General features: G+C 51.3%; 1 protein-coding gene across 2 annotated transcripts in view; it reads left to right on the top strand.

The window, feature by feature from the left end:
• Positions 1-22086, top strand: part of HLCS (holocarboxylase synthetase) — a 173651-nt gene extending 151565 nt beyond the window's left edge. For both annotated transcript variants that reach the window (XM_040980801.1, XM_040980802.1), the window contains 5 exons: positions 9084-9151; positions 10597-10757; positions 13728-13842; positions 17278-17491; positions 18619-22086. In XM_040980801.1, the coding sequence (XP_040836735.1) occupies positions 9084-9151; positions 10597-10757; positions 13728-13842; positions 17278-17491; positions 18619-18790 (730 nt within the window). In that variant the 3' untranslated portion in view covers positions 18791-22086. The remainder of the gene's footprint in view (positions 1-9083; positions 9152-10596; positions 10758-13727; positions 13843-17277; positions 17492-18618) is intronic.
• The last annotated feature ends 1127 nt before the right edge of the window (positions 22087-23213 follow it).

Genomic DNA, 23213 nt, shown 5'->3' with positions numbered 1-23213 from the left:
ATTGAAATCCCCTGCTCTGCAGAAGCCAGAAGCCGTCACGTTGAGAGAGAAGGCAGGCACAGAAAGGCAAAGGCTGTGTGTTCTCTGTCATACGCAGAATCCAAGGTGGGCTCATAGCAGTGGTGCAGTGGTGGTTGCCAGAGACCTGGCAGAAGGGAAGGCTGGGTGAGGGGATAAGCTGACAGGGACCATGGTACAATTCGATGGGAAAAGGCAGCTGTGGTATTCTGGTGTGTAGCACAGGAACTGTGGATAATGAGAATGTATAGTACATTTTTGTAGTTTTAGTTTTTTTAAGATTGTTTTTATTGGGAGGACAGATTTACAAAGAGAAGAAGAGAAAGATCTTCCGTTCACTCCCCAAATGGCCACAATGCCTGGAGCTGAGCTGACCCAAAGCCAGGAGCCAGGAGCTTCTTCTGGGTCTCCCATGTAGATGCAGAGTCCCAAGATTTTGGGCCATTCTCTGCTGCTTTCCCAGGCGACAAGCAGGGAGTTGGATCGAAAGTGAAGCAGCCAGAAGTAAAACTGGCGCCCATATGGGATACTGGTGCTTGCAGGTGGAGAATTAGCCTGTTGAGCCATCATTGCCAGCCCCACTATATTTTTATATAATATGTATAATATGTATACATTGAGATGTTCAGGAGAGATATGTTACCATGATCTGAACATTACACAATGTGTAGGTATCTTGAAATGTCACAGGATGTACCGTGAACATGAACCTTGTTAAGCGCTTCAGCACAGTGTACCTAGAAGTGTGTTGATCCCTGTGAATGCCCACACTTAGGAGGGTAGCAGCAGAAGCTGCCACACACACACACACACAGCACTGCCCAGCTGCAGGGAGTGGGGTGCTCTGTGAACTTACAGGGGAGCGAGGGAGGGAGGAAGAGGCAGGGAGACTACAAAATGGCAACGTTCCACTGAGAAGGTGAAAATAAAAAACATGAGAGGAATAAACCTGAAACAAATGAGATGTTAGTACTTTGTAGGAGGGAGTGAGGATTAGGACAAGCAGGTAGAGGGAGGAGTGGGGCAGGTGACACTCCTCAGAGCTCTGACTTTCAGAACAACAGCAACAACAAAGATGGATGAAGGAGAGGTCTAGAGTGGGACACCACAGGGCACTGACACTGATTTATTTCACACAGATAGCAGAGCCATGCTGAAGTGAAAGGGGAAAAGGCAACCCAGGGGACACTGAGGCACAGTTCTTCCTGATCCACCCTCGGGTGAAAGGCAAAAAAGAACCAGAAGCAAAGACTGAATTGCAGTCTGAGCATGTTGAGTTTTTACAGTAGGATAGTTCAGCAGTTCAGAGGCCCGTTTCCATGTGCTACAGAATTGAGCAGAAAAGCAAAGATACGCCTGGTGATGGAAACCAGGGGCCTCCCTGTTGGAGAAAGAAATTATGGATACAGAAAGGAGAAGGCTAAAGTGATCCCTGGGTTGCTGGGTGGGAGGAGTTTCCAATGAACTTGTGGTTTTCAAGATGGGTGGATAGGTAGTTAGACATGGAAATGTGTAGACACACACACACACACACACACACACACACACATTTTCCGACCCTATCTGAGTACCAAGTTTGCTTTAAAGAGTATTGACCGCTAAAGGAACCAGAGTTCCTTGAAGAAGCAACTGATCTCATGGCTGGGGCTGAGAAAGTTGAAGGTGAACCTGGGCCCATCTCAGCAGTGATGCACGGGGGCGTGTTAAAGGATAGGCGCTATCTTGCCAGATCTGGGACCATCTCATTGTCAAAATCAGCAGTGGAAAGATGTCCAATGCATTGAATAAAAGAAGAACGTGTAAGTCCCTTCCCATGTAAATGAATTCAAAGATGCGCAAGTCGGGTCAAGGAGAAGACAGAAAAGGCTCTTCTTTACAGGAGATCCCCAGCAGGTAGAAGCAGAACTAATGGAATCAGAACACTCACTGTTGGATTGAAACAGTGCATTCAAACAAGAATCACAGGTGGATACTAGGAGTCCCTAGTGAGTTAAACTTTATCAGAAGCATATTTATCTTTCAACATGTTCTTGCTAACTACAAACAGTGGTGGACAAACCTGGCACTTGCCACCAAACCAAGCAGTTCCAAACTCCCAGCACCAGTCTTGAGACAGGCACCAGCTGGTTCCTCCTGATACCAGGCACAGGAGAAAAATATAGCGTCACTTCTGTGTATACCCACTAAAAGTGCAACGCTGAATCTGATTGTGAGATGTCTCCCCTGTTCCAAAAAAAAAAAGTCTGTATCACGAAAGACTGAAGAACTGAATTATAGGAGAGGAGGCACAGGATGCTGAGTGAGATTCAGTAGCAGAAAGGCTGTGTTTACTCCACGGAGTGCTGTGAAGACAGTGCATGGAGTTGGAATACATTCTATGAATTAAATCACAGATCAGTGTCTAAGTTTTGTTAGAACCGGAGTTGGCCTGCAGCTAATGTTTGTGTCACTTGAAACCCAAGAAAGATCTTTACATTAAAGTAGCTGACAAGTGTTTAAGAAGAGTAAAATCTATATAGTAACCTGTGAAATGTAAAACTACAGGAAAGGCCAGGGAGAGAGAGGAAGGGGTGAGTGAATGGGAAGCGCCCCTCACCTTGATAAGGTTCCGGTGAGACCATGTGTGTGGCCAAGTGCCATGTGTGCACAGGAGCTCGGAGCTCAGCATCACTTTCAGGTGACCCACTGGGCCCTATTGCTGTGACCTGTTGCCTGGAGGAAGATGGCTCCCAGGTGTCTGCTCATCACTGCATCCAGAGGAGCTGATGTTTGTCCTCCAAAATGACAGCAGCATTTCTCAGCAGCAGCCGTGATGGACAGGTAGCTGGTGTTGGTGGCCTGTGGTTATTTTACACGGGGAGTCCCTTCGCATCCAGCTAGAGATAGTAGACTTATTGATGAGTTTGATCTTGAACTCCTGAGACCACCGGGGAGGGGTCGGACTGCGGTTGCATTCTGCTACAGGGAGGGATGGCTGGGGCTCACTGTGGGAGGCACTAAGAGGCAAGGACCTAGGAGCAGCAGTGTCATTGCCAAGGTAGCTGGTACCATTCAGGGTGTTCAGAAGGCCTTGCCGGTGACACCAGAGGAAAGTAGAGGACAGCAAGTGCTCAGATGCCCAGGACTGGTGGTCAGGTAATGCTCAGATGCCCGGGAACAGTGCTCAGGAGATGCTCAGATGCCCGGGAGCAGTGCTCAGGTGGTGCTCAGATGCCTGGGGCTGGTGCTCAGGTGGTGCTCAGATGCCCGGGACCGGTGCTCAGGAGATGCTCAGATGCCTGGGGCTGGTGCTCAGGTGGTGCTCAGATGCCCGGGACCGGTGCTCAGGAGATGCTCAGATGCCCGGGACCGGTGCTCAGGTGGTGCTCAGATGCCCGGGAGCAGTGCTCAGGAGATGCTCAGATGCCCGGGACCGGTGCTCAGGTAATGCTCAGATGCCTGGGGCTGGTGCTCGGGTGGTGCTCAGATGCCTGGGGCTGGTGCTCAGGTGATGCTCAGATGCCTGGGGCTGGTGCTCAGGTGGTGCTCAGATGCCCGGGACCGGTGCTCAGATGCCTGGGGCTGGTGCTCAGGTGGTGCTCAGATGCCCGGGACTGGTGCTCAGGTGTCATCTTGATTGAATACTACAGAGCCGCATTGAGAAATGCATGATCTCTAGACAGTACCTCATTGTAAAAGCTGGGATTGTGAGCAGTGGGATGGTGTGACTGTAGAGTGGATGTGATTGTGATGAGGGGGAGATTGGGGAGAAAGCAGAAAATCTGTGAGTGGTGGGATGCAAGGAAATCAGACAGGTGTGTCCTGGGAGGACCTGACTCCCAAGTATCCTTCCACATACGAGCAATGGGATTCTGAGTCCAGGGGATGCAGAAGGAACTCTGGTCTTGCCTCTTGCACAGCCCAAGTTCCTGTTGGACTGAAAGCTCCCCCTGCTCTACACCAAGAAAGGAAAAGGGGGTATAATCTAGCATGCTGGGAGAATGGGTTTTGATGGGCTTGGTGCACCTTCAACTTTTAAATCCAGAACACAGTGGAAGAATCAGCGAAACTGCTTAATCATGTGCCTGTGTTCTCCCGCCAGTATCAACCGAAGGGCTAGTCCAGCCAGCTGCTCACACCTTCGCTAAGTCTAGAATTAAAACCTAAGATTGAGTATCTCCGATGGATAGTGTCAAGGGTTTTTTATAGCTTTTGTTTTGTTTTTTAGTTCTCTGCCCTCTGTTTAGAGAGCTTAGGATGGGATTAGAGAGGAGAGGGTTGTATCTGGAATTTCTAGAGTTCTAAGACACACCCATTCCTCCCCATTCTTCCTCCTGCCCTCCACCTGCCCCCCGCCACTCCCTTTATCCCCCAAAGGAGACACTGGTCTCCAGGCGGGACAGTGAAGGTTCTAAGGGCTGCCTGACAAAGGTCGCTGTGCACAGCCTTTTTCCTGTCTACCACCTCTGCACCCAGTGTTCCATTTTTCAGGGGACCCAGGAGAGAGAGCAAGATGGAGTCCCTCGCTCCCATCAGCACTCACACGGGGTCTGGCTCCCAGTCATGGTCTCCATCCTGTCCTGCTGCTCCTGAGCTTCCTTGGGAACCCACTCCTTGGCTGCCAGTAATCCTGGTGCCCAGGGCCCCTCAGTGGACCTTGCTGCCTGGGCTGCCAGCTGGTCAGAGGGTAGCCCTGTTCTGTCCCAGGCCACACCCCTGTTTACATATGCCCATGTGCCTCGCTCCAGTCCACACAGCAATGCTGAGGCAGAACCACAGTCTGCCTTCTGCCTCAGCTCCCATCGATTGCATTGTTAGAGGAAATCATTGTTTATACAACAGCATATTTTCACAGTTAAGCTTTTAAAAGAGTCCTACCCTTATATAATGGTTTGTGTTCACAGTGAAATACATTTTTATATTTATATATTTATATAAAGATTTATATATTTTTATTGGAAAGGCAGATTTCATCTGTTGGTTCACTCCCCAGGTGGTCACAATGCCTGGAGCTGAGCCTATTCAAAGCCAGGAGCCAGGAGCTTCTTTTGGGTCTCCCAAGTGAATGCTGGGTCCCAAGGCTTGGGTCATCCTCTGCTGCTTTCCTGGGCCATAGCAGAGAACTGGATCAGAAACGGAGCAGCTGGAACTTTTAGTGATGCCCATATGGAATGCTGGTGCTGGCGGGCAAAGGGTTAGGCAATTGATCTATCACACCAGCCCCTGGAATACTTTTTTGAAAAAAATTATTTTTTAGGGCTATGCCAGGGTGTAGAGGACTAAGCCTCTCTCCTCTGGCACCAGCAACCCATAACGGGTGCTGGTTCATGTCCTGGCTGCTCCATTTCTGATCCAGCTTACCTGTAGCCTGGGAAAGCAGCAGACGGCAGCCCAAGTTCTAGGGCCCCTGCACCCGCCTACATGGGAGAGCTGGAAGAGGTTCCTGGCTCCTGGCTTCAGATCAACCCAGCTCTAGCCATTATGGCCACTTGGGGAGTGGACTAGCAGTGGAAGATCTCTCTGGCTCTCCTTTTCTCTGTAATCTGTCTTCCAAATAAAAAGAAATCTTTTTTAAAACCTAGTTTTGCAATGAAGGTCATTTCCCTTTGAACTACACGGTAGTGTGTGCCATTGTGGACACAGCACACTCGGGTCCTGGTTTGCCTTTGGAGCAGCAGGAAGCTTCCTGCCTGCAGTCCCCTTCTGCCTTATCCTCCAGCCCCCAGATGTGGTTTCTTTTTCACATGTGGAAAACTTGAGGAAGCCCGAGAGTGCATGTCTTCTCCGAGCGCTAAGAGAGGGAAGGGAACTGTGCAGGTTGGCACCTGATGCCCGTGACCCAGCCAGACGGAGGTCCTGTCCATGAACTTGCTGAAGCTCCCTTACTTTCTGCTTTGTATTTCTCTGTGGTTTTCAAATACTTGTACTCCCTGAGATAAATGCCAGTGTTGCCCTTTTCCTAAGAGTTGCTAAAATTTGATTTTAAAGCACTGTTGAAATCAAGTTGGATGTAGGATTTTTTTTTTTAAATATCCTGAAGAAATCGCCTAATCGCCACTGGTGAGTGGTGTGACAGTTTCATGTGAGGATGCTATGATTTTTTTCACTCGTATCATGGGACATTTGATTATTTCTGGTTTTCTACCATGTCTCAGTAATGCTGTTGCAAGAGGTTAGGCTCCAAAATTGTTTCATTTTCCTGTCTGCATATACTCCTGAGGGTGCAAGTCTGGAGGTGCAGGCACTAGGTCAGAAAGCACAAGGTTTCCAAGTCCCCGGTGGCGTGAGCATGAAGAGGTGGAGTGCTCCTCGCCGATGACTGTCCAGCTGCCTCTCGCTCAGCAGTTGTTCTAAAGCAGATGCTGCCGGTAACCTGCTGCCTTCTCTAAAACAGATCTTTTTGGACTTAGAAATATTAACGAATAGCTACATACTACATCGACAGGTGATGACCATGCTTCTTACCTCTCCCCTCAACAATTGAAAAGTAACTTTGAAAGTTTAAAACAAAGAAAAAGAATCATCCTACTATGGCTACTGTTAACAGGTTGTCAAATTTCCCTCCTTCAGTGAATTTTATGCTGCTGGAATGAGAGCTCTGGTAGCTTATATCCTTGTTCTCTCGTTCTCTCTCTCTTTCTCTTTTTTAATGTTCACTGCATATTGTGTCATTTTCAGTGACTACAGCTTACCCCCCGCCAGCTGCGTGTAGCATCTCACCTTGAAGAATTTCCCTGTTGAATGTCCAGGCTCTTTCCAAAATTCTTTTGAGGACATGGTGACAAGCGCTGCCGCTTGGCACACAGTCTGACTCCCCAGAGTGGACACCAGTCTGGACCAGAATTTACAAGTTTATGCTCATTCAGATGTTCCCACCCACTGCTCGTGGCTGATCCCCAGGACGAGTTGGAGTGACTGGGAGGCGAACTGCTGAGTTCTCATTCTGGTGTGAGAAGCCTTCACCCCAGATGTAAAAAGGCAGGCAGTATCTCCCTTCAGTGAACAGCAGACCCGGGCGGTGGCCTGGTTCTCCAAGTCGCCAGCTTTGTCAGAGGCCCTCAGTACATCTTTGTTGGTGGCCCTCGGAGTCACCTAAGATGGAGCGGATTGATATGGCACAGCCCCCGGTGATCTCAAATAAACATGAGTTCCTTCCTTGCCCACTCGTCTTCCTTCCAATTTTCCCTGTGAAACTTGCTGCCAACTCCCCTCCTGTGTAATCTGCCCTGGGAGCTTCCACCACCATGGGAGTGGCGACTCAGCACCCATGTTCCTGTCGTCATTTCATTGTTCTCCAAGTCTGTTTTTTTTTTTTTTTAATTGGAAAGGCAGATATACAGAAAGGAGGAGAGACAGAGAGGGACATCTTCCATCCAATGGTTCACTCCCCAAGTGACCTCAACGGCCAGAGCCGAGCCAGTCCGAAGCCAGGAGCTCTTCCAAGTCTCCCACACAGGTGCAGGGTCCCAAGGCTTTTGGTGGGCCATCCTCGACTGCTTTCTCAGGCCATAAGCAGGGAGCTGGATGGGAAGTATGTCCGCCGGGATTAGAATCGGCAACCATATGGGATCCCGGCGCGTGCAAGGCGAGGACCTTAACCACTACGCTTTCATGCCAGGCCCCAAGTCTGTTTGATTTTAGAACCAACCTCTGCCCTGCATTGTTGCCCACCTGCTCAAGTCATCACTGTCCCTGGCTGCAGCCTCTATTGACTGTCTCATGGTTTACTTGAAGAACATGCTAGAGTCCTTGGATCTGTGTACAACGTGTGTGTTTCCCCCTACGTTCTCTTAAAAAGCCACCTCCCCCCGTAGCCCCTGGAAGGCAAGCATTCCTAGAAGACAATGTTAACGCCCCAGCATGGACAAAGAATCTTTCTTACGACTTGCTGCCGGCGGGCATAAGAAAAGGACACTTTATTCCGGGAACCCGGCAGCATATGGGCACACCCCGTCTCAATGAGTTATTCATGGTGTCCAAGAGAAATATGTCCTGGACTGTATTTCATGTGCAATGGAAGCGGGACTGGCACGCAGTCGGCTCACCCCAGCCCAGCGCCCTGTGCCTGCCCTACAGCAGTCAGGGCTGCTGGATGTGGAGGCAGCTGCACTACCCAGCCCAGCCCAGCCCAGCCCATGACCTTGGGGTCGTCTTAACAAGCTGGAAGTCCTGCTGCTCCCCTCCCAAGTTTGTTTGTTTGTTTTGCAAGAGGCCCCTCTAGCTGCACTGACAAATGAGCTGACGTGGTTTGGGCTGTGTTTAATCAGTAGTGCTGTGGACTGCGTGTGCTCAGTCCCCGATTAGGACCCGCCCAGAGCGCAGAGCATGCTGTGCTCGCACGGAGTTGGAATCCGTGCAGGGGAAGCTGCAGGCAGGGTCAAGGGAGGGCTTGGGGTATCGCGCCTGTATTGGAAGGAACTTAATGGAGATGGAGCTGGCGTCTCGGCTATCCCCAAAGGGAAGTTTGTGTTCTTTGAAATGAGACCATTTAAAAAGGGGGGGCGCAGGCCTACAGCCTCCAATGGTTCCGGGCTTCTCCATGGTTCTTGGAAGGTGTGGATTTATTTACGAGAGTGAAAGTATAATTAGCTCTCAGGGGATAGTGCGTCTTTTAAACAGCTTTATGCCCACCATATTGGCTTTCTGAGTAATCAGAAACGTCTGCAGTGATTGGATTTCCGCACTGGAGCAGAAATGCGACCGGCCGTAAGCAGGGACAAATGTCAGCCACAACTGAGTTGTCACTGGAAGATGGTGCAGAGGTCCACAGGTCCACGGGGCCATGGCAAGGGTGCAGCGCAGTGGCGGGGGGACCTTGAGGATGTGTCCTGTGGAAACGTCCACTAACCTGGCCGCAGGGATGACAGGCTCTGCACCTGTCCTGCATTTCTGACTCACTGCTTTGCAGTGATTCTCGCCACAGAGGTCCCCAGGAGGTGCAGACTCCCGTGAAGGAAGCCGGAAGCTAGCCCTTCACCGGAAACAGCCTTACAGATGCTCGCCCGCCCCAGCCCTCCTCTGCACACACTTGCTTGTCTCCATCCCCTGCAGTTCTGGCTGACTGGTCTTTCCCCTCCTCTTTGCAGGTTGATGTTCGCGATGCCCCAGGAGCTGGGTTTAATAGCCATCGCAGCCCGGCAAACCCAGGGCAGAGGTCAGTTGTCAGTTTTTCCTTCCTGGAATCTATGGCTCTCATGTGCCGTCTATGGCAGAAGGGTTAGCCTCAGCACATTGGGGGCATTTTTTTAAACTAGAATGCCTGTCAGTCACTCGAAACTAGCCCTGGAGAACTCTCCTCATCTGCCCTCATACTGGGCTTTGCAGTTCCTGGATGGTATGTGCCAGGGCCTTTGCTGTCTCCAGAAAGTTCTCTGAGAGGGGTCTCTGAACAGTCAGTCCCCGGCCTAGCCATGTAGAGTCTGTGTGCACTTGACCAGTGCCCACTCAGGGACTGAGGAAGGCAGAGCCCCACCCGGGGCTTACACCCCTGCATGCCCTCTCGGAACCCACCAACGGCCTGGCCCTGCCCGGTGTGTGTACAGGGGGACCTGCCGTGGCCCAGTGGCCGGCTGCCTGCTGCCCCACCAGCCCTTGGCCAGTGGTGCCGGGCCCGCCCAAATGGACTTTTAGCTCTTAGAGATCCCTGTGGTTTTTTTTTAAAGGAAGCAGAGAAATAAGGAAGCTACTGTTTTGCAGTTCCTTCTTTGGAACATGAAAAAGAAAAAAGAGACTTATTTTATCGGAAGTCTGGGTCTCAGTATAGATCTCAGTGAACGGTTCCTATCCTTTCCATCGTTTTGTTTCCTCAAATTCTATTTCAAGAAAAAGGAACAACCCAATGTTATCATGAGGGATCTTTTAGAAAAACTCCTTTTCCATTTATTTATTTTTGTTTTTAATTTGGAAGGCACAGAAACTGAAACCAAAAAAAAAAAAAAAAAAAAAAAAAGGAAAGGAACAGAGAGAGAAATCTTCCATCCACTGGTTTACTTGCCAAATGCTAGCAATAGCTGGGGCTGGGCCAGGCTAAAACCAGGAGCCAGGAGCGCCATCCAGGGCTCCTGTGTGGGTGGCAGGAGCCCAGGTCCTTGGGCCATCCCTGCTGTCACCCAGGGTGTGCGTTAGCAGGGTGTGGGATCCACTTTTACTGGAATGTAACCGATGTACCAGGTTCTCCATCTAAGTTATGCGACTGTTTTTTAAGTAGATTCGCTGGGAGATGCACTTCTAAAACGTGGTTCCCAGAGCTTGGCCCAGGGTTGGTATGGTTTCACTGGAGGTCCCCCAGCCTCTCTGTTGCTACCTGCCCCACCCCGTGATGGGCACTGAAGCTTTAGCAAGGTTATTCACGGGGGCTGGAAGATGTTAAATCATTGACAGCCAAAATGGAAGGCTGAAAAGATGGGACATCCTGCTCCTGATGGGGAACTTTCGGGCCGTAGCTCTTCCGATTTGAGGTTGTTTTTGTCCGGCAGATTCACACTCATTGTAAGACATATAGGCAGGTTCCGGTTGGGGAGGACTGACTGGTGCTTGATTGCAGCCCTGTGTGAGGTGTCCCCCGAGGAGCCAGAAGTCCCAATAGGAGTTGTGTTGCAGGGCGGGGACAGAATGCCTGGCTGAGCCCGGTGGGGTGCGCCCTCTGCACGCTGCTGCTCTCCATCCCGCTGAGGTCCCTGCTGGGCCAGAGGATCCCGTTCGTGCAGCACCTGATGTCGCTGGCTGTGGTGGAGGCCGTCAGGACCATGCCCGAGTACCAGGTGGGTGTAATGGGACATCCCCGACTCCTTGCAGGTAGAGCTTGTGCTGGCAAGGGTCACGGGGTGGAACTGAACCTCCTTCACCTGCCCCTGCTAGATCTGGTCAGCAGGTGCTCTTGGAGCTGTAGAAACATCCTGGGTGGAGCTGCCTGCCTCGGGCTCAGTAGATACCCATGGCCTCTTGTTTCCCAAGCATCCTAATAAGGACATACTTTAAAGAAAATTCAAAGATTGTATTTATTTTAGCGGAAGGTGGAGTGACACAGAGAAAGGCTGAGAAGCAGTTAAAAGGCTCCTACATCCGCTGTTCACTGCTCAAATGGCTGCTGCAGTCAAGGCTGGGCTAGGCTGAAACCAAGGGCCCTGGAACTTCATCTGGGTCTCCCATGTCAGTCACTTGAGCCACAAGCCACTGCTTTCCCAGGCACAATAGCAGGGAGCTGGGTTAGACATGGAGCAGCCTCCCTCTGACATGACACCACAACACCGAAAGTGTTAGATGAGATTTCAGCTATTTGTATTTTCTGTTAAAAATGTTTATTTCGAGTCCTTCCCACTGCTGACCTTCCCTAAAGCTTGTAGTCTCTGCTTAGCGGAGTGAGCCATCCTTTATCAATGGTTGACCAAGTTCAACACCCAGGTTGGTTTAGGACCCTCTTCCCCAACTGTAAGGAAGGGTGTGTTTGCACTGTTGTCACTGCTGACTGCTTTACTGTCCATCATTAAAAAGTCAAGGGAAGGGCCCAGTGCAGTGTCTCCACTGGCCACATCCTCCCCTTGCCGGTGCTGGGATCCCGCATGGGACTGGCTCATGTCCTGGCTGCCCTGCTTCCCATCCAGCTCCCTGCTTGTGACCTAGGAAAGCAGTCGAGGACGGCCCCATCCCAGACAGAAGACACAGAAAGTCCCTCGTCCCTGAGGGGTCACTGTGAGCGTGCGACATTCTGTGTGTGCTGGCTGCTCTGCTTGTCTTCTGGAGCTTTCCTGTCCTGGCCCGGGACCGCTGCCCCCAGGCTGGCAGCTTCATAGAGCAGCTGTATACCCTCGCTGGCCCAGGTAGAGGAAGTATTTGTATTTGAGAGACACAGTCCACCAACTGCTGCCTTACTCCAGAGATGCCTGCAGTGATGGGGGTGGAAGCTGGGAGCCAGGAACTTCAGTCGGGTCTCCTACCTGTGGGTGGCAGGGACCCATGTACTTGATCCATCAACCCTATTCCCCAAGGGGTGCATTTGTAGGAAGCTAGAAGCAAGAGTCCAGCTGGGACTTGCTCGCATCCCAACTGGTGGCTTTGCCACTGGAGCCAGACACCAGCTCCCAAAAGTTCAGCTCTGAATCCCAATTCTGCTACTTGCAAGTGGTGCAGCTTCACGCTATATGCCACGTGACCTCTGCAAGCTTCCTCTTCTCTCCCTAGGGAGATGCTAGAACCAGTCCCCGGGGTCAGTGGAAGGCCCAGGGAGGCCAGTGTGGAGAGGCGAGGGAATGCTGGGTCCAGCCACAGTGCAGGAAGCCAGTGCCAGAGGTGTGGAGGCCATTGGCTCTGCTCTGGTCTCCGAGCTTTGTGGCAGAGTGCCTCTGTAGGGGGGCTTCCTTCTGCCGGATATGGCCCTGCGTGGCAGTAGCCCCCTTGGTCTGACCCAGTGTGTTTATCCCAACTGCACAGTGATAGGGGCAGGCAGAGGTCTCTCTGGTCAAGGCAGCATCTGTTGCACTTTGCCCGGAGTCCAGGCAGAGCTCCCCGTCGCCCCCCAGTCCTTCAGGATGGCGAGGCGGCAGGTCATGTGACCAGTTCACAGACGTCACCCATGTTGTCTCTTGGTGGCTTTGTGAGAACAACTTGTTCTAACAACTCCATCTCCAGGGCATTCTGCTCAAGGTGACTCCATCTGCTTTTTTCTTTTTCATGCTGCAATTCCATAAGCACAGAAATCCCCCTTCCAGCTCTCCCCACAGTCTCCTCCCTTAGCATTACATAGTATAATCCTTCCGCAGCAGTCACAAGTGCATCATTCTGCATTTAGGTGCACTGACAGCGGCGGCTGGTATTCCATTGTCAAGGTGTATTTAACATTTTCCTTGGGAGTTTTCCTTCGCTCAAGTAGGGATGCATACTGCAGCGTATCTTCACTTCTCAGTATGCTAGTCTCCACTGCACAGTTCCTCTAGATGAATATGTGTGCATACATGTTTACTTACATATCTATTGATCCTGTATTTGCATGAGGGTTGCCTTATATCAGAATGAACACATGATGTTTGTTCTTTTGGGATTGGCTTGTTTCACTGAGCATAATAGTCTAGTTGGGACCATTTTATTGCAAGTGGAAGAATTTTGTGCTTTTTAATGACTGTGTATTATTCCACAGAGCATATATATACTGGAGTTTCTTTATCCATTTCTCTTTCAATAGGCGTCTGGATTTTTCCATGTCTTTACTATTGTAGATTGTACTGCTATAGATATAAGGCTGCAGGTCACTTTCTGATTTGCAGGTTTCACTTCCTTTGGGTATATTTCCAGGAGTGGGATAGCTGGGTCATACAGAAGATTTTGAAGGATGGTGGTGAATTTGGGGCCTGTTGGAAAAGCACGCTGGGAGCACTGCTCTTCTCCGTCCAATCACCAAGCCCACAGTGAATGCTCCCCACCGGATGTGGGAGATAACCTACGCTGGTTGACCTTGAGGTCGTTCACGAATAACACAGAAAATGTATTTGATGATGAAAGACAGGGGTGGGGATGGTCAGAGGATTCCAGGATTTATGCTGAATGGATTCTTTAGGTCTTCCTTTTCTGATCCCTCAACAAGTGCTTTAATATTGGGGTGTCCAACAGATTCACTGTCTAAAGGAAAAGACAAGGTCCGTGTCCTATCTGTTTAAAGACCCACCATCTACATAGCCAATGCCTTGGCCTGCTTCTCTTGAGTCCTGTGACTGTAAAGTAACGTGCACACTTTCCTTTAGGATATCAACCTGCGAGTGAAGTGGCCCAACGACATTTACTACAGTGACCTCATGAAGATCGGCGGAGTTCTGGTTAACTCAGTGCTCCTGGGAGAAACGTTCTATATCCTCATTGGTGAGTTTCAAAGCCTTACCCTCAGTACTTTCAGATCTTTTTTAAGAATTATTTTTATTTGAAAGGTGAATTACAGGGAGAAGGAGAGAAAGAGAGAGAGAGAGAGATCTTCCATCCACTGGTTCACTCCCCAAATGGCCATAACACCTGGAGCTGGGCCGATCCAAAGCCAGAAGCCAGTAGTTTCTTCCAGGTCTTCCACATGGGTACAGGGGCCCAAGCATTTGGCCCTGCTCCACTGCTTTCCCGGGCCTTAAGTAGGGAACTGGACAGGAAGTGGAACAGCACCCGTATGGGATGCCGATGCCATGAACGAAAGCTAAGCCTACTGTGTCACAGCACTGACCCTGCTATCTTTAGATTTTAAAGCCAGGATGAAAGGGATCCATGTCCACTTAGGTTGGGAGGAGCAGAGGCTCACACGGATTGTCTTTTCCTCTGTGGTTTCTAACGTATGACGAGTTTTCAAAGAGAACGGGACTGGCTGAAATTGCTTCAAGGGTATTTAGCCTGTCCTATCTACCGTCCCGGAAACCACGGAATTGGCATCACAGAAGCCTTCCACGTGCCTGCTTCTGTTACGCTGGAAATGGTGAAATACACATGGAATGCACCGTTTTGTAGTGAAAAGTTGGTTTCTACGCTAGTTCTCCAGTCGTCTTGCATTGTTTGTTTTACGTTCCCGGGCCATGGGAAGTTGCTCTCTTTCTAACCTTCAGAAGGAACTTCTGGATAGTCAAGTCAAGGTACAGAATCTCCATTTTCTTTTTTTAGTGCTGATTTGTTCGAAAGGCAGAGTTAGAGAGAGATGGAGACAGAGATCTTCCACCTGCTGGTTCACTGCCCAAATGACCCTAATTGCCAAGGCCGGGCCAGCCTGCGGCTGAGAGCCAGAAGCTTCATCCAGGTCTTTGCCTGGGTAGCAGGGACTCATGGCTAGCAGGTCCATCTTCCACAGCTTTCCCAGATGCATTAGCAGGGAATTGGATTGGAAGTAGAGCAGCCTGTACTTAAACCGGCGCCCATATGGGATGCCAGCACTGCAAATATTGGTCTAACCCACTGCTCCACAATTCCAGCCTGCAGAATACCTGTTACTCCACAGCTCATCCAGATGAGGCACGGAGAGGGATTCAGAGGCCCTTCCAGAGATCTTGGAGTCCAGTAGTCTCCACTGGCATTCGGCAGTGAGCAGTGGGTAGACAGAGCATGACTGTGTGTCAGAAGTGTCTGCCAGAGAGTAGCAAGCGTGCCGTGCACATGCAGTACAGGCAGTTCTGTTCCCAACTGGACATTTCCTTCCAGGCAAGCCACTCCCCACCCCTGCAGGCCTGCCCGCTGTGTGCAGACGAGCACTGCCACCCCTGCAGGCAGACACTCCTCACGAGGGTCTGCACCAGTGGCTTCAGTAAGCTCAAGAATTCCATCAACACCAGGAAAATGAAACATGACCCTGCAGGGAGAGCCCCTGGCTTTCAGCAAAGGTGAAGGCTGTCAGGACTGCTTGGAGTCAGAGCTGCCGACAGAGGTGACCCCGGCAGCTGGGAAGGACAAGGTCTTTGTGGACGATGGTCAAATTCACTCTTCCCCCCAGGGCTTGCCATTTTCTTTCTGGCTATTTTACTTTTACTGATTTGTTTGAAAGGGAGAGACACAAACACAAAAAGCACAGAGAGATCTTTCATGATTCACTCCCCACGTGGCTGCGACTCCCACTCCGGAGTCGGCCTCATGTCAGCTGGGCATTCTTGCACTGCCTTGCAGGTGCATTGACAAGGAGCTAGATTGGAAGTGGAGCAGGCCAGGCCAAGCCAGGAGCCAAGAACTCGACCTGGGTCTTCCACATGAGTGGCAGGGACCCAAGTACGTGTGCCATCATCTGCACGCTGGGACGTTCATTGGCCGGAAGCTGGGTGAGAGGCAGAGCTGAGTCTGGAACCTGAACCAAGGCACCCTCCTGTGGGATCCGTCCCGTTCCTCATGCCCACCTCAGGACCTCACATTTTCTGAATGCAAAGAATGGCTTTCAGCCCTCTAGTGCTGAATGCCTCTCCTTCAGCAGGCACCTGCAATGTTGCAACTGTAGCTCACATGAACACCCGGCCGATTATGCCACGTCCTGCCCCATGGCTACAGTACTGGCTTTTCTGGACATCGTTGCCATGCTTAGCATCTTAGGGATGAGTCTGCTCTAAACAAAAGAAATCTGAGGCCAAGCCATGCTCCCCTCCCCACTGCAAAGAGCAGAACATTTAGGGCAAGACAGCTGCCCTTGCCCAGGGCGTGGTTGCAAGGGGGCTGGCAGTTGGTCCTCAGAGGCTCCCCCCCCACACACAGCTACCTCATCGCCTGCTCTTGCATGCAGTCATGCATTACTCCCCCAGGCCCTCTTTGAGGTTGGCCCAGGGCCCCTTCTGGAAGCTGAGGTCTGGCTCCCTTGCAGACATTAAGTTCTCCCTGTGAGAGCGCTGGGATTTGGTCTCCTGCTCCGCACAAAGCAGCTGATGCAGCCTCTGGCCCTGATAACACACACTCTCTCTGTGTCTGGCTTCTGGCCAGTGGTGTAACCTCAGCCCCAGGGACTTCCAAGAGGGGGGAAGATTAAAAGATGTGTCTGAGGTTAGTCCGTGACCGAAAGGTTGAAATCTGGGAATCCAGACTTTTCTCTTTTAGACCTGAACAAAATATACAAGTGTTGAGCCTGTGTTCAAGTAAAAAAGGAACCAGAGATGGTATTTGATGTGGATTCCCAGCACAGAGCTGCAGCCTGGGCTTGAAGGACCGCTGTTTTCAGAAGCGATGCTACAGAGGTCTCGACCTGTCGTAGGCTTCCTCTGGAATTACATTGAAGTGTGGCATTCTCCTTTGTCTGTAGCCAGGTTCAGAAGCTCCTTGCTTGAACAAAAAGAATCATGGAAGGACAGGGAGGAAGATGGCCTCGGAGATACGCTCCTCTCTAGGTGGCCAGAGATGACAGCTCTGGGGTGATGGGGATGGGCTGGGGCACCAATAGCTAACAGTTGCCGCCTGCATTGCCAACGTCCCGTGGAATGCTGGTCTGAGTCCCAGCTGCTCTGCCTCTGCTCCAGCTCCTTGCTAAGGTGCCTGGGACCCAAGTGCTTGGGCTTCTTGTCCCCTATTCAGGGTGGGGGGACCCCAGATGGAGTCCCAGGCTGGACCTGGCCCAGCCCCGTTGGTAGGCATTTAGGGAATGAACCAACTTACCTCTCTCTCCCTTCCTCTGCTTTTCCCTCTCACTCTGTCACACTGCCTTTCAAAATAAAATAATCTTTTAAAAAATTACTTAAAATGAGGGCATGGGATAGTAAGATAATAAGTGCGACTTCCTCCACGATGGGGGTGGGGGAGCAATGTGTGATGACAGACCCGTTCTCTGGATCAGCTCACTTTGATGTCGTCTGGTTTCTTGTCCAGGCTGTGGGTTTAATGTCACGAACAGCAACCCCACCATATGCATCAACGACCTCGTGGCCGAGTACAACAGGCAGCACCAGGCAGCGCTGAAGCCCTTACGAGCCGACGTGCTCATCGCCAGAGCCGTGACGGCGCTGGAGACGCTGGTGGACACGTTCCAGGCCCAGGGGCCCGGCGGCGTGCTTCCTGTCTATTACAAATACTGGGTGCACAGGTCAGTGTTGGCTCAGCGTCATCTCCTATCAGACCCAGAGTCTTATCAAAACCCAGCCCTTTCTGCCTTCCAACAGCCAGAGGCTCTCCGGCAGCTGAAGTGTGACAACCTAGTCCTGAAACAGAAGGCCGGGAGGATTGTTGGAGAGGAGAGAAGGCTGAGGATACTGGGGTGTGATGTGTGAGCCAGAATCAGCTCCCGGAGGTGGCCAGGGGTGGCCATGAGGCTAGTCACGGAACAGGGGAATAGAGGTTGACTGTGGCCCGTGCCTGAGCTCGGCTACTGCTGCCGCCTCAAGGTTGTGCCTCCTCAGGGTCGTGGCACAGACAGCTTCCCAGAAGGCGGCCCTGTCCCCAGCAGAGCCATGCAGGAGGCTTCAGCCCCCGAGTTGACCATGCTGGCACCTAGTGGAGTGGCCTTCAGAAATGTTTGTGTGTGTGCATGTGGGTGAGTGGGTGTGCATGTGTGTGCTCCTGGCATGTGTATACAAGTGTGTGCATGTGTGTGTGCACTGTGCATAGTTGCATGTTGTAAACTCGTGTGCAGGTTTATGTGTACATTTGTGGTCACGTGTGTGTGGTCATGATATATACGTGTGTGTATGTCTGTGTGTGGATGCAGACTGGGAGCAAATATGGAAAATGGCCTTTGGTACCAACAGATATGAAGGAAATTTGATTGGTCCAGCATTGCTGTAGATGTGGAATTCTTCAGAATCAACATTGGTGGAGAAGTACTGTGCTGTAGAACTGTTCATGGGGCTGGGAGCTTTGGAAGCTCACAGAAGAAAACGCCCAGTGAGGCACCCTTGTGGCCCGTGCCACCTGGCCTCATCCTAGGAGACGAGATCTCTTTTTCCATGAGGCCTCTTTCTCCCCTAGTCCCAAGGAAAAGGCCTGGAGACACCCCCACATTTCTTGAGTTGCCACGGAGTGGCGGGATGGGGCTGTGAAGACAAGGCGCACATGGGCATCCCCAGCGCCTGGGTGGTAGCTGCGGCTGTTGCAGAGGCAGTGCTTGCAGGGGGAGTGTCGGCAGCTCTGGGCCAGGGTGGGGGCAGGGGACCTCAGGCCCCGTTTTCTGCTTGCGACAAGCTCCAGTGACCGCTCGCTCCCCTGCATTTCCAGTGGCCAGCAGGTGCGTCTTGGAAGCGCCGAGGGACCTGAGGTTTCCATCGTGGGCCTGGATGACTCTGGCTTCCTCCAGGTGCTCAGGGAGGACGGAGAGGTGGTGACTGTGCACCCCGACGGCAACTCCTTTGACATGCTGCGGAACCTCCTCGTGCCCAAAGGCCAGTAGCCATGGGGACTGGAGCCCCATCGTCCCCAGCGCTGGCCGCGCGGACCAGGCATCCTCCCTCACTGGTGCATGAGCCGAGAAGCTCCAACACAACGCAAGTGTGCTGCTCGCCTCAGTGAACCCGGAAAGCTAATTCGGATGGATTTGTTTACTTTAGTTTTGTTTTTAACCCTCCAATTTCTTTGTGGACTCCGGAGCTTTTTTTTTCTTTTTACTCTTATGTGTCCTTCGGATTGTTGTGAGTTGCCATCGGTGTGGATGTTTGCAGATGCTTGCAGATGTAGAGTTGACAAATGAAGATCCCACGTGGGTGGAGACCCCCCAACTTTCCCAGCCCAAGCCTGTGCTTAGGGTCGGACAGGGGTTTCCCAGGAGTGGAGACTGACTGCTACATCACTAAGAAATAGTCACGAAACCGCTCATGGGTGCAGACCACTGGTGAGAGAGGGGTGGAGGCTCCCTGTGGTTCAGCTTCTAGAGACAGGCTACTGTCCTAACGCACATGTAGGGATGCGTAATGGGTGTTACTGTGGCAAGCAGGGGAAGCAAGAGGCCAGGCCTCTAGGACCTCCCCTCTGCCCAACACTGCAGTCCCTGGACACCTGCAGTGAGCAACCATGGCAGTGACCGTGCAGAGGAACTCAGCTGACCTCTCAGGCCCTATGCTGTGAGTGCTGCTTGGCCAATGTGCACATTCACTGTGTGTTCCGTAGCACTGGACTCAGGGGCATGGGCCTGAGTGCACTAACGGGGCGCCATGTGCCCGGTCAGAGGTGGGGGCCATGCTGGCGAAGGCTGGCTCTCCTGTCCACACACTGGGCTGCTGGGAGCTTCCAGGTTCACGCTCCCTCCAACACGTGGGGCTTCCCAGCCAGGCGGTCCAACACCCAAAAGGTTTAACACCCAGAAGGTGCGATCCTTAGCATTTGATTTGCAAGCATTTTTTTTTTTTTGCCTTGCTTTTCCCTACACGGCAAAGAAAGAAAAATGATGTTTGCACCAAACATCTTCTGTGTGGAGGAGGGTTGTGTGTGTAAACTCCTCTGTGTATGCGTGTGTGTGTAGCTTTAAGCGATGACGTTCAAATTCTGATGCTCTACAAGTCTCCCTGGCAGAACAAAGGAAGCAAGCCTTTGATAACCATTTGCAGTTTCCAGATGTTCCCCACGTTTCCTCCACGCAGCTCCTATCTCCGTTGAACTTGAGAGTCGGCCCGTTACTTTGCAGCCTTAAAAGGCCAGTTTTTTTGTTTTTTGTTTGTCTGTTTTGTCCACTCCCCTGCCTTCCTGCCAACCCCAATCCTGAAGTGAGTGCAAAGAAAGCTTGACAGAGGCACGCTCAGCTTTGAACAAAATCCCCTCATTGTAAACCAGCACCATCTTTATCCGGGTCTTAGCCAGCCTGGCCGGTTCCAGAAACTTGTGGTTTGCAATATAAAATCTGTCTACCTTCCACCAGCCCCATAGGAAGGAAGGAAAAAACACAGCATAAGAGGTACACCAAACCAACCTGCATTCCTTGGAAATGTATCTTCAGAAGCACTTCAGCAAGTAGGACTTCGGTCGGAATATTTCTCCCCCCAAAATGAAAGTCAGTCACTCTCTCCTAAACACCCTCTTTCAGAATGAGGACCAAGTTTAAATAAAAGTCCCCCGACAAAAGAAATGGCGCCAGGGGCTCACCCAGAGAGGGCGGCTGTGGGACACCACAGGGGCCGAGATCTCCAGGCTAAGGGCGTGGGTTTCGGTCCTCAGACTGTCACAACACGAGGCGAGTCATCCCTGGGAGCTGCCACCGTGACTTGAGTTTGTGCGGGAGAAGGATTCATTGAGAACCATGCGTGGCTTTGCTTTTAAGCTCAAGTTCTATTCTGGACAGTTCTGCTTGATGGAGGGGAAATGTTATCATTTCATTTCCTTTTTGTCAGTGAAGACTAATGAAGTGCAGCGGCATCGGGACACAGGCACTGCGCCAGGCCTCTGCGGGGTGGCAGGGCACCCCCGACGCGCAGGGGACAGAGCAGAAGCAGATGTCCTGGTGCCCACGAACCAGACCCTGGGCATCCTGCTCTGCTGGGACCGACTGAAGCCAGGCCCTTTCCTGACCACTTGGGGAAACTCACCTACCTGCTACCCACCCCCAACACTGCCCCACCACCACCACTGCAACTGAAGGCGGGGATGCCCCCACCAAGTCCCTGCCATCTGGGGTCTTATGGAGCTTGAATGTCTTAACAAAAACCCGGAGCATTCCAATTCTCTGAAATGTGACCGCTTCTCTGGGGACCTGTGTAGCCATCCAAAACCCTGGCTGGAAGTGGCATGCTGCCATCTGCCCCCACCGCCAAGCTCTGTAAAAGAGAAGGTGCCTTTCCTTGCTGGGCTGGGGCTGGCTCGCTCCAGGGGGGAACTCATAGAAAGTGCCCCCCTCCTCACTGGCCACAGTGACAGTGGGGCACTTCTGAAGCAGTTTTAGGGGTCTGCCATGGGGCACGGTAAGGGGATGAAGTAAGGATTTGTATCTTCTGCAACCCTCGTGGTGGGTTTTTCACGCAGCACCTGCATTTAGGGACACAGGCGCAGATGAGGGTGGAGGCTCCAGGAAGGGATGGGAGAATCATTCCTTGCCCCCATGGACACCCCCAACCCTAGTGGGGTACATGGAATGCAAAGGTGTGTACACGCCCCTCTGTCTGGGAGTTGTAACTCCCAGTGGTTACTATGCAGTTTGAAATACCAGGAAGTGTAACCCTTTTTACATGATCAGTTTTTTTTTTTTTTCTAAAAAGTCATCTTGGGATGGAGGAGGGGAAACTCACTTTGAACCAATGCCTTTAAAAAAGCAAGTCAGCTGAATAAACTTGACCATGTTCTCCGGCGTGAGCTCCTTGGTGGATGAACCACGAGTGTCACTGGTGAAAAACATGCGACTCACGGTTCGGGGTTACAGCATTTTTTAATTCATATTTAAACATATTTTTACAAAATAAATATTGTCTTACATAGTCAGGAATACGTATTTCTGAGTACTGAAGAGCTGGTGTTTATCTTTGATGTACTTTCAACAAAGGTAGTAAGCATCTTACAAAAGAGAAATTGTATTACTCCAAAGGATGGAAAATTAGCAAAAAGCTTTTAAAAAATTCCTTTTCAAGGAGGTCAAAAATAAATTTGATCTAATAGCCTTGAGATTCTGTTCTTTTACGGTGTTTGAGTTTGTGGAAACTTTTTTCTTTCTCCCAAAAAGCGTGTTGTAAGTTGGGGTAGAGCTGGGAGAAGGCATTCTGGATAAACCCTCCGTGAGCTGGAGCGGCTGTTATTCTTGAGACTTCCAAGTCATCGGTGCCAACACCCCCACGCCCAGGCTACCCCACCAGTGGATCATGTGGGTCCAAGAAATGACATTTTGCACGGATCCCATAGTTTGACTATGCAACACCCCTCCCCCCCACTGCCCCCACCCTAGGGAGGCAGGCAGGGGTGATGGGACTTCTAAAACAGTAACAGGGAGGAGGCTGGGGGTGGGTTTGGGCAGGTGCTGGAAGCAGGCGCTTCCCCAGGCTGCTCTGGGCTGCTCTGTGCACATAAGCTCACTTCTCTACAAAGGTATGAATGGAATGGCTTTTTCCAGAAAGGGACTTCCAAACACATAAAGGAATTCCTTTCCCTGGGAGGGCTGAGCCGGTCTTGAATTGAGCTGATTCCTCAAATCCATTTGATCTGGCATTTTTGTCAACATGGTACATGTTAGGGCTCACTACTTTTTTTCAGTGTGTGTGTGTGTGTGTGAAAGAGAAGGCATAGGTATTAAAATGCGTCCCCTTTCCCTGCCTGCGCCCCCTCACAGAAGTCAAGAAACAATATCCCCGCTTTGCTGTGTACGCTCTTAGGAGACGGACGTGCCAATATGAGGTTGCCATGGGAACGGCTCCTGGTGCCCGGGGCCCTGGCTGGTGGCCGTGCTCCGGCTTCCCAGGGAATCGGCCTTCAGGTTCTAGATGCTAAAAACTCACCCTGTCAGTTTCAGCAAGGTGTGTGTGGGTGTGTGCTGTTCGTGGTGTCTGTTTCTATCATTTGCAAATCTGTAAATGGGGTTCGCTGACCCCCCATAGCAGAGACCCTGGTCCTTAAGCTGCTTCCGAAAGCCTCCGTGATATTTTTTCTAAGTCCAGCCTGGAGGGTGAGCACAGGCTAGAACCCGCCTGCATCATCAAACCCACACCTTTCAGAAAGCCAGTTTAATCACTAGACATGTGGAATAAAAAGAGAAAAAAAAAATGAGGCCCGCCCCAGGAGCTGTCCGGCTGGCACCCTGCAGGAACCCAGTAAGGGCCAGGTCTCCGCTGGTGACACGAGGTGCACCCCAGGTCAGCTCACAAGTTGAGCACGGGTGGGGTCAGGTATGCTTTGATTCTAAGATGATA

Source organism: Ochotona curzoniae, unplaced genomic scaffold (assembly GCF_017591425.1).
Source record: "Ochotona curzoniae isolate NIBS_2020 unplaced genomic scaffold, NIBS_Ocur_1.0 contig_3498, whole genome shotgun sequence".
Lineage (NCBI taxonomy): Eukaryota > Metazoa > Chordata > Mammalia > Lagomorpha > Ochotonidae > Ochotona > Ochotona curzoniae.
The sequence above is the reverse complement of the archived record's forward strand: the minus strand, read 5'-3'. Positions and strand labels throughout refer to the sequence as shown.